General features: G+C 48.5%; 1 protein-coding gene across 2 annotated transcripts; it reads left to right on the forward strand.

Moving 5' to 3' along the window:
• Positions 1-979: 979 nt before the first annotated feature.
• Positions 980-8,258, forward strand: RBM47 (RNA binding motif protein 47). Of its 2 annotated transcripts, XM_009280136.1 has the most exons (4): positions 980-2,132; positions 3,642-3,848; positions 7,379-7,581; positions 8,007-8,258. In XM_009280136.1, the coding sequence occupies exons 1-4, from the start codon at positions 1,004-1,006 to the stop codon at positions 8,256-8,258; spliced, it is 1,791 nt and encodes a 596-aa protein (XP_009278411.1). In that variant the 5' UTR covers positions 980-1,003. The 2 variants fall into 2 exon arrangements, with proteins under 2 accessions (XP_009278411.1, XP_009278410.1); XM_009280135.1 differs by lacking the exon at positions 3,642-3,848 and having other exon boundaries at positions 1,004-2,132.
• Positions 8,259-11,222: the final 2,964 nt, after the last annotated feature.

Genomic DNA, 11,222 nt, shown 5'->3' on the forward strand with positions numbered 1-11,222 from the left:
AGTCTCGGTGTCTTATTTAATTGTGCTCAGAGAGGAAGCCCACTCTCTTGCAGTTGTAGTCGTTAGCATGGTCATCTCCTCCTGTACGTCTGCATTTCCCACCCTCTGCCTGTGTTCAAAAGCAGAATGAGGTTTCAGAGATTGCCTTCCCCTTGTTGGCTTGCAGGGCTGTGCTGGCCAACTGCTCTAAAGCAAGTTGCCTGTCATAAGGGAGTCATTCTCCTCAGCTTTTTTGAAGTCCTGTTGTAATAAGGGAAAAGACAAACACATCAGACATTGTACCACAAGTAGCAGGCAACTCAGAAGCTTGCCAGATCACCCTTTGCATGGGAGAACAAGAATTGGTTCCCCAGTGCTAAAGCATATTTATTATTTCATACTCAACAGTTACTGTGAAGGCCTAGAGGAATGAGGCATTGTTATCAAATGGGAACCATGCCTGGTGCTTCTCATGCATTTGCCATCTTTCACTGTGAAGTATGGCACCTGGCACTTGTGCTCTTCAGGAGTAAATGGATTAACTAAGTAATGACTGAGAGGGAGGAGAGGGCTCTGGAGGTGGGAACCACTGGCTCCATGGCAGTATCTTCCCTTTTCCAATCCCATGCCAGCTCCTTCCAACCTATTCAAAGAGGAGACGAGCCTCCCTAAGGTCTGGAAGTTTTGAGGTGCTTGATGGCATCCCTTCATGCAACTTCAGGCTCCTGTGGCAGCAGCTTTCGGTGCTGGGGTGGTACGGGCAGGCAATCCTCACACTCCCCTCAAAGAAGGACTGTGCCTACATCCAGGATGCGCTCCCCCTGCAGTATCAATGTTCAGGCTGGTGTGGCTCGTTCATCTGCTTTTCTGCAGCCTTAATCCCAGTTTGAAAAACAAACTTGCAGAACAACTGCAGGAAGACAAAAGAGAGGGGTGGGATTCTGGTGGTAGCTAACAGCTTCTCACGAGTGTCCTCCTTCTTCCTTTGCCCAGGTTTTATCAGGTTGTGAATGAGTTTGACACCATGACCGCTGAGGACTCCACTGCAAGGATGAGCAACGATTCTTCCAACATGGCTACCACGAAAGTCCCTGAAGGTGTTGCTGGTGCACCCAATGAGGCAGCTCTGCTGGCCCTCATGGAGCGTACTGGATATAGCATGATCCAGGAGAATGGGCAACGCAAGTACGGCGGCCCTCCTCCTGGCTGGGAGGGCCTGCACCCTCCTCGCGGCTGCGAAGTCTTTGTGGGCAAAATCCCCCGCGACGTCTACGAAGATGAGCTTGTCCCTGTGTTCGAGTCCGTCGGCCGCATCTATGAAATGCGCCTGATGATGGACTTTGATGGGAAGAACCGTGGCTACGCCTTCGTGATGTACACGCAGAAGCACGAGGCGAAGCGTGCCGTCAGGGAACTGAACAACTATGAAATCCGCCCCGGCAGGCTGCTGGGTGTGTGCTGCAGCGTGGATAACTGCCGGCTCTTCATCGGAGGCATTCCCAAGATGAAGAAGAGAGAGGAGATCCTGGAAGAGATCGCCAAGGTGACAGAAGGCGTGCTGGATGTCATCGTGTATGCCAGTGCTGCAGACAAGATGAAGAACAGAGGCTTCGCCTTCGTGGAGTATGAGAGCCATCGAGCAGCAGCAATGGCCAGGAGGAAACTCATGCCGGGAAGGATCCAGCTGTGGGGACACCAAATTGCTGTTGACTGGGCGGAACCAGAGATAGATGTGGATGAAGACATCATGGAGACTGTTAAAATCCTCTATGTGAGGAATTTAATGATTGAGACCACAGAGGACACCATTAAAAAGGTCTTTGGGCAGTTTAACCCTGGCTGTGTAGAGCGGGTGAAAAAAATACGTGATTACGCCTTCGTGCACTTTACAACCAGGGAAGATGCCATTCACGCCATGAACAACCTTAATGGTGTCGAACTGGAAGGCTCGTGCCTGGAGGTTACCTTGGCCAAGCCAGTAGACAAGGAGCAATACACTCGCTACCAGAAAGCAGCAAAAGGAGGGGCCGCAGCAACGCCAGAAGTAACTCAGCAACCTAATTATGTTTACTCTTGTGATCCATACACACTAGCGTATTACGGATATCCGTACAATGCCTTGATCGGGCCCAACAGAGATTACTTTGTGAAAGGTTAGTAAGCATAATTAGGGGATGTGATGCGCAGGTTTGGTCTTAGGCTGGTGTGACCCAAGGTCTGCCTGAGCCAAAGGACAGCTGGTCCTTCACACTTTTTTCTTAAACACTCTTTTATAGGTGTTTTTGCCATATTTCTCTTCGGTCTTGTTTTAATTTATGACTATGCAGAGTGTATTTATCTATAAATAATTGCTAATGTACAGGCTAGTATGAGGGAGGCATCAAAACAATGGTTAAGAATGAGCACGGCAGGGGGAAGAGAGGGATCTGGTTTTTATGAGTGCTGTACTAAGTCTGAGCAAGTCCAAGGACTCCAGCTTCTGATGCCTCCTTCCAAAGAGCTGGATCCTAGGTATTAGAGATTGTGACAGAGTGCTCCCTTTGCCTTCTCCTGGAGGTGTGGGTCCGGTGACCTGGTCATCCGAAGGGAGGGATGTCAGGGAAAACCTCAGTTGGGAGCTCTCCAGGTGTCATTTGCCCTCCGCATTAAAATGACAGTAGTGCTGTGTCCTTTATAAAGTCGTTTGAGAACTATGAGTAGAAGGAATCACGTGAGTGAAATAATTCTTTTATTATATATACTTTAATTAGTTATCAGTTACAGTCATTAAAAATTAACAAAAAATAAGTTATTAATAAAAAACCCTAGGAGCTATAACTGGTGTTACAATTACAATTATCCTGTACTTACAGGAATTATAGTTTCCTGAAATTTAATGTGTATTTCCATAAAACAGGCAGTTTAGCATGAATATATTCTTAAAGCACCCACATAAACCAAGAAATATTTTTAACCCTAGTTGATCAAGAATTTCAGCTTCTTCTCAATTTCGAGATTTGTACTTGCAATGAACTACAAAGGAGTTAACTGACAGTCTAAATATTCAATTAGGCCATCATAGAGTGCATTAATACCGCAGTGTCCAAAGTACTGCCATAACGTGAGTGGAGTCACTAAGATAAATAAAGGCAATATTTTTGGAGATGGGGTATATTCACTTTACTAATAAAATAGCAGAGAAAACAAACAACACTAGTAAAAATATATGCAATGGTGGGACAAAGTTGGTTAAAGGTCAGGTGCAACTTCGGGCCATCTCTGCAGGGTTCCATCGCGGCAGCTGAGAGGCTGGGTCTCCTCTGGAGGACAGCTGAAAGCGAAAGCTGTTCCTACTGCATAGAAATGGCCCCTGGAGGAGCCCCTCCCTCTCTGCTGAGTGGATTATATCCAAAACACTGGCCACGAGAGTTGCATCAGTATAAATGAGCAGTTAATGTATGGTCAGAAACACCAAGAGCAAAACTTGCGTAGTCTTAATGGGTGCTTCTAAGGCCAAACTCTTCTGTTTTCATAAGCAAAGTCACTAAGACTCAGATCAAACTAACTTCAGCAGCCTCGTTTCTAAGCACGTGCCTCACGGTCTCAGCCTGGGGCCGTTCGTGCTCTCCACGGGGTTGTCGCTCTCCGTTATTCACCGTCCTCTTCTATGTTGTTATCATAAGCAGGCAGCATACGAGGCAGAGGGCGAGGTGCAGCTGGCAACAGAGCCCCAGGCCCCAGGGGCTCCTACCTGGGGGGATACTCCGCCGGTCGTGGCATCTACAGCAGGTACCACGAAGGCAAAGGAAAACAGCAGGAGAAAGGATACGAGCTGGTACCCAACTTGGAGTTACCTGCAGTCAATCCGGTGGCCATTAAGCCCGGTGCAGGTTAGTATGTGCAATGAAGGGAGGAAAGCAGAGGTGGCAGGCGAGCTCCCGCTCCGAGCCCCGTGTCAGGCACGCGGGCACCCCTCCAGCCCACGGCTGTGGCAGTGGAGACAGCCCCAGGGCCAGGGCTTAGCGCTCCCCTGTGCCAGATGCCTCCTGGCCCTGGCCGGGCTTTCTGCAAACAGGCATGCAGCGGGGCAGGGGACATGAATGACTGGGAGCTCTTCAAACCAAAGGAAAAAGGGCTGAAGCTGTGCCCACCCCTCCTGTCCCCTTTTGCATCTCCTTGGGAGGAAGCAGACTTTCCTCTCCATCTAGTCATGTACACTAGACCATGGTGACTAAGAGCAATCTTCCTCTCTTTTAATTTCTTCACTGCTAATTTCACCCTGGGCGATTCCCACCCCAGATTTCCAGCCAGGTCAGAGCTCTCCCCTGCTCAGTTCATATTTCTCTGGTGGGAAAAGGACCTGGGGGTTTCCCATTGCAGGGAAGTCCCTGGCTGAGGTGAGCTCCTCCATCACCATCAGCAGCATGGGGAAGGAGTGATGCAGGGAGCCCTCGGGGTCCAGCCCACAGCCACACAGTGACCTGCAGGGGAGCTCTCAGCAGTGCTGGGCTGCAGGGAGCCAGCCCAAGGGGCAGGGCAGGGATCACCGCTTTGTGCCACATCCTCAACTGAGTATCCAGCCCTTGCCATTCCCAGGTGAACAGGATGAAGGCTGAAGCCCTGCAATTCCTCAAGATCCTGTTTCGAGAGTTTTTATTTGGAAAAGCAGCCTGAGGAAGAAGGTCCTTGCAGGTGATGGGGCCAAGCCCTCTTGCAGAAGTCCTCAGGTCTTCTCACCATTCCTCTCTCCAAGTAAATTGTAACTGCAGGACCTAAGCGGTGTTTAATAATAGAGCTGCAGTGGTTTCCCAAAACATGCTCCATACTGTCAGTGGAAACTACAGCTTGCATCTAATGAAGGCTGTGAAGAGTTCTTCATAACAGCTGGATGAGACAATGTGAGAAGAGGTCTAGAAACAAAGGAAGGCTGTTAAGATTAGAGCCGTTTCCAAAGGAAGATCAGACTTCCTGAGAAAACTACCCACTCACAATCAGAAAATATTACCACTCTGCGTGTTTGTAAAGATACTTCAGGAATTCCAGGTATTACTAAAGGATGCTTGAAAAGTGGGCTTTGAAATACACGCCTATTAGTGGTGTCTGTAATTTATTCGACTGCCAAACAAAAGCCTGAAGGTCAAGTCTAAATGTTTCTACACTTGAAGCATGTTGAGATTCAGATTTCTTTATCAGGTCTTCCCCTCTTGTATGGTTCCAGCACAGCCTCTGAGCACAGGGGCACCTGGTCCATTTTCCCCAACCAGATCAGATGATCTAGTAAGAGGTACTACATGCAAGACTTACCTGTGTTATTAAAAGGGTATGACTCTGAAAGCACATTACCAGAACGGAGAAGTAGAGATGTACTGACTGCAAAGTTTCGTGCCATTTAGAACATCCTTAAAGCTCATTTCTTTGCAAATGGTTAGAAAAATTCTGAGAGGTCACCCCAATACCCCAGCTGCCTGTTACTGCTTTTCTGCCTGAAGTTACCACAGAATGGAACACACAAGCTCTCTGCCTTTGCATCGGTGAGAAATTATCCAGGTTATTTAAACCAGTGATAAAACTGGTTTGAGCTGACCAGGTGGACTTGGTGTAGAAGGAGAACTGGAAAAGCTCATGGGTGGAGATCTCTGCTTGAGGAAACAGTGGTGGACCACTGGTGGTGGAAACATCTCTGCCCGAAAGATATCTGATCAGATCCTTTGTTGCAGTCTCCAGGATCAAAACGAGAGTACTGCTTGCTCTCCACAGGCAGAGCTGCACACTTCCACATTGCAAAGTTTCATCCCAGTGAAAGAAATCCATGTGTGTATTTGGCTTCATTTCTGATTTACTGGCTGCACCTCCCATAGATGCCAACATCACCATCATTTATTGGTTACTCTGTTTTCCTTGTGAATAACCTCACTGCTGAAAGGCTTGAGAGCTGAATGCTGAAGTGTGCACTGTAAGGCAACGATGGAAATTATAGCATCACAGAATCATAGAATGGTTTGGGTTGGAAGGGACCTTTAAAGATCAACTAGTCCAACCCCCCTGCCATGGGCAGGGACATCTTCAACTAGGTCAGGTTGCTCAAAGTCCCATCCAACCTGACCTTGAGCATGTCCAATGATGTGGCATCCACAACTTCTCTGGGCAACCTGTTCCAGTGTCTCACCACCCTCACAGTAAAGAATTTCTTCCTTATATCCAATCTAAATCTACCCTCTTTCAGTTTAAAACTGTTACCCCTTGTCCTGTCACTACAGGCCTTGGTAAAAAGTCTGTCCCCATCTTTCTTATAAGCCCCCTTTAAGTACTGATAGGCTGCAATAAGGTCTCCCCGAAGCCTTCTCTTCTCTAGGCTGAACAACCCCAACTCTCTCAGCCTTTCTTCAGAGGAGAGGTGTTCCAGTTCCAGCCCTCCCATCATTTTCATGGCCCTCCTCTGGATCCCCTCTAACAGGTCCATGTCTTTCTTGTACTGGGGACCCCAGAGCTGGATGCAGTACTCCAGGTGGGATCTCACCAGAGCAGAGTAGAAGGGGAGAGTCACCTCCCTCAGCCTGCTGGCCACGCTTCTTTTGATGCAGACCAGGGTAAAACTGGCTTTCTGGGCTGCAAGTGCACATTGCTGGCTCACGTTCAATTATTGTGATTATTGGGAATGTTCAGCAAAGCACATTTCTTCCCTAAGTAGTGCCATGAAGCTCCATTTTGGACCATGTACAAACTCACCGTCTCTGAACACCGTCATTCTGACCAGAGCGTTTTCCCTTCATTTGGAAGACTGTAGCTCTAATTATTTCACGTTGTCCAATTTTGGCACGAGGGAGAATTCTCTAAAGAGCAATTTCTCTTTTAGTGTCATTAAACAGATTGACCCTGTAGCAGAAAGATGGGATAAAACATATTTAGGCAAGTTAGTCCTGGGAAAAGCATAATAGTAAATGAGCTGATATTTCGCAGGGTTGGCCAAAGGACGGCACATAGACTGGACCAGTTGCTCTCTGCAACTTCTGCAGTACAAACCACACTTTTCTTTCCTGGAGCAGCTCTGCCTATGGCAGCTACACGTCCCTTGATCTCAACGGCTGGAGCAGGGACCCCACCGGGACAGTATGCGCTCCCACCCATCCCTGTGCTTGGGCTGCGCTCTTGGCCAGGGAGGGAAGAACAGTGGTGGTTGGAAGGGGTTGCATAAATCCAGGACGCAACTCCCAGTCCCCAGCAGGGCTCCAGCCCTGGCATGCCCGTGACTGCACAGGCTCCCCAGGTGCCCCGCTGGCACACGGGGCCGCCTGCCCTGATGAGAGCAGCACAGAACGACTGCGGGAGACCTGTTGCTGCCGGGAGGGAGGGCTGCTTGCTCTTTGAGATGAGGTCCTGGAGACCCTCTCCCAAAGCACCTGATGTGTCTGGTCTCTCCTAGTGGCCATCCCTGCCATTGGTGCCCAGTACTCCATGTTTCAGGCCGCGCCGCCGGCCAAGATGATGGAAGACGGCAAAATCCACACCGTTGAGCACATCATGAACCCTATAGCCGTCCAGCAGGACCCGGCCAGCGCAGCAGCTGCCGCAGCAGCCGCGGCCGCAGCTGTAATACCAGCCGTCTCAACGCCTCCCCCCTTCCAGGTGAGTTCAGCACATAAGTCCTGCTTCCCATACATCCCACTTCCCATACATCCCGCTTCCCATATGTCCTGCTCTGCGTACTGGGGTTGGGGGGGAAGCCTGGCCTCTTGCCCTGCTCCCGTTCAGGAGATGCTGTCAAGGATGTTACAGTGCCCAACAGACCTGCAGTTCATCTGACCTGTCTTAGACATCTGCACTTTGGACAGCTGCTCTCCCTCTACTGGGGACCCAAATCTGGGAGGGAAGGAGGGAGGAAGGGAACAGCTCCCCATGATGGCATAACTCTCGTTCAACAGGGCACACGCTGCCTACCCTCCCGTTATCACCTCCCTTTCGAGGAGGTTTGCAATTCAGGGGGTGGAAACAGGATATTACAGCAATTTAAGCACTTTTTTTGAGGTCTGAACCCAATGCTTTCCTTCCAGGGCCGCCCCATCACGCCGGTGTACACCATGGCTCCCAACGTGCAGCGGATCCCCACAGCTGGGATTTATGGGACAAGTTACGTGCCGTTCGCGGCACCTGCTGCGGCAACGGCAACGATAGCCACGCTACAGAAGAACGCTGCCGCTGCCGCCGCTGCCGCTGCCTACGGGGGATACGCCAGCTACATCCCCCCGGCATTCCCAGCCACAACCATCCAGGTCCCCATCCACGACATCTACCAGACGTACTGAGACTGTCGGCAGAGGAGGGCGTCAGAGAAACACACACTGAAGGAACACTTTACTATTTATGAAGAAAGAATCGGCTGCAAAAGAGTAAACGTTTGGGCTTGGTAAACTGATGCTGAAAGTGAAGAATGTCATAGAAAAACGTGTTTGAAATATTTTCTACACTTGAAGTTTTCACTAACTTTTTTAGGCTATTTTTAAAATTTAACATGCCTGTATTCATACATTTCTAAAGGACCTCGATGCATCCAGCCCACCGCTGACGTGCATTTATACGCATCCTAGTGGGGTTGCATAGGGTCTTTTTTTTTTTTTTTTTTAGCAGTTATATTTTCAATATATTTGTGGTATGAAGGTTATTTTTTAGTAATTTCTGCACTCCAGAGATGTCTATTTTGTAGTGCCTTTAATAATATATCAGCTATATATTAAAAAGCACACCTGAGCAGCTAGGGAAAGTTTTAACAATATATTTTGAAGAATATATTCAATATTTAAAGAATACATACTTTAGATTTTTTTTTTAAGAAAAAACCAACAAGTATCTTATTTAAAAAAATTATACTGGAAAGTGCAATTTGAAAAATGTGCAAGACCTCTGCATTTTCGTGCTGGCATTAATACAATCTGCTCGTTGTTATTTGAAATCAGAAGTAACTAATGTTGCCTGTTTGGGAGAAAGAGAAAAAAAAAAGGCTCCTCACACAAACCTCTTCACAGTGTGATTTTGCAGGCTTCTGTTAAGTAAAGGAAAGGCTCTGAGTTTTCCTTAACAACTGGATTTTCTATTTATTGAAGCTACTTGTAGTTGGAGCACATGCAGAAATGAGTAGCCGATATTTCACGCGAGGTGTCTTGACTTAGATCTTCATCCAGTATAAAACCTAGGCTCTTTTTCAATGCTTTTTATTTTATTCTTTGAAGTATATGTTGTAGTGACTGAGAATGTATGCTGCTGTCGGTGAGAGCAGGCGCGCTTTCGCCGAGAGGATGCGCAGCGTTACTTACCCATCGCTCCATCATGTTCCATGAGAAATTTCCGAGGTACTAGGGGTGGTAGTGATACTGGGATTAGTGAAACGGGGCTAGCCTCCCTCCCGGCCTCCCTTCCATGCTTAATTCCCCTTCTCCGCAACTGGAGTTGTACATGCACATCAGGGGTGGGAGTGATTAGACCCGATGATTTTAAGACATAGAGCTTGTAAATATCTTTTAATATACATTTTTAAAGTCATTTTATGTTGCAAATTTACATGGTATGTGGTTTGCCACAAAACAAAAACCTTTTATTGCGATGTTATAAAAAAGTTTGTTTTATTAAGAAGTAAATATATTATTGCAGTGTTTTGTGGCCTGTTTAAAGGCTTTTATTTAGTAGTGCAGTGAATGTAAAATATGGTAAAATGGTAAAGAAATATCTTGCCCATTGTATGAAGTGCATCAGCCCTGCAAACACAGCTCCGGTGACACGAGGTGCGAAGCAGGGAGCGAGTAAACAACGTTCCTTTACTTTTTGTGGTATAAGTACCAACCGAAGGGGTTTCGTATTGAGTATATTTTAACAACTGAACCACTTCCAGACCACGTCCAGCTCAGTTAAGTAACATTTTAATACACTTTTTTTCCTTGCCTCAAAATTGAGCGGTTGTTTTTTAGGTGCTCTTGCTCAGCTAAGCTGAGCACTCCTTAAACCTGTCGACCCATTAGCGAAAGCACCATGAGGAGGTTAACCATTAGGTCGGACTCTGCTCCTCCGCGCCCCTTCCTGGAAGACTTTTATTGTCTGTCCCTGTGCTTCTGGAAGTGGACCCAGACCTTAGCCCCGAGGCCCTGCCCATTTGTAGGGCAAGAGGAGGTGATTTGAGCAAAGCCCCGAGGGGGAAGCCCCCAACGGGGAGGCCGGTGCTGCCTCCTCTGGCCTTCTGGCTAAGGCCTTGCACGGCTCAACACTAAATGCTGCTGTGGGTCCATGGGCTCTGCACAAACACCCCTGGCGTCGGGAAAAGGCAGTCTAGTGGTTTGGGTCTCTGCCAGCCCCTTTCCAGCCTCACGCCACGGCTGACCCACGGAGGAGGGATGAAGGGTGATGGCTCCCTTCCCACTCATCCTCTCCCCACCGACACGACAAGGGTCCTGCTGCTCGCAGAGGTAGCAAGGAGAGAAAAGAGCCAACAAGGGCAAACCCTAAGGAGCCCCAGGCCACCAGCGGGAGCTGCCTGCGCCGGGGCAGGAGCAGGCAGGAGCAGGCAGGACCCGGGGACACAGGCAGGACGTGGGGACGCAGGCAGGACGCGGGGACGCAGGCAGCCGGGTTGCGCTGAGCCTCCCACCCGTGCCTTTTACACTTGCTTCTAAACCATTTCATGTACACTACTACTGAGGTAAGTCTGATAACTTGAAATGTGAACATCTTTAGGTTAAGAACAAACTATTCAAAGAAAAAAAGAAAAACATTAAAAAAAAAACAAAACTAGCGTGCCTTATTCTCAAAAGAGCTGATATTTTAGGTGTTTTATTGTATCTCTGTTCTCTGTACTGTCAGAAGCTTCTGAGTTTATTCTTGCTCCATTTACGGTACATTTCTAGGATGTAGTGAATAAAGCATTCTTTAAAAATGGAGACTGTTATTTCATTGCAACATCCCACTGCCAGGTTTAGCCACTCTGCCAAGGCTGTGCTCCCCTCTGAGCTGGGGAGAGGGTGTTTGGGGCAGGAGGGGAGCAGGGTGCCGCAGCCAGCATCCCTGCGGGCTCCTGCAGGGAAGGGAGATGCACTGTTCCACTGGCTCCCCCATCCCACCACCTGCAGAGGACACTGCCCTCCCCAGCAGGCATACTGGGCATCTCCCCATTCTGCCAGCAGCCTCTGATCAGCCTAAATCTCTTTTCACGTCCAGTTTCGAGTCAGTGCCTGGATGTGGATGGAAGAACTGAAGCTGGCATCTCTCAGTACTTTTCATCCACTCAG

Source organism: Aptenodytes forsteri, unplaced genomic scaffold (genome assembly GCF_000699145.1).
Source record: "Aptenodytes forsteri isolate BGI_AS27 unplaced genomic scaffold, ASM69914v1 Scaffold35, whole genome shotgun sequence".
NCBI lineage: Eukaryota > Metazoa > Chordata > Aves > Sphenisciformes > Spheniscidae > Aptenodytes > Aptenodytes forsteri.

Excerpts from the sequence above, each read along its gene's own strand:
- RBM47 (XM_009280136.1), top strand. The coding sequence starts at position 1,004 with ATGACCGCTGAGGACTCCACTGCAAGGATGAGCAACGATTCTTCCAAC. Across the intron at positions 3,849-7,378 it reads GGCCATTAAGCCCGGTGCAG|TGGCCATCCCTGCCATTGGT; the intron begins GTTAGTATGTGC and ends GGTCTCTCCTAG. Across the intron at positions 7,582-8,006 it reads CAACGCCTCCCCCCTTCCAG|GGCCGCCCCATCACGCCGGT; the intron begins GTGAGTTCAGCA and ends CTTTCCTTCCAG.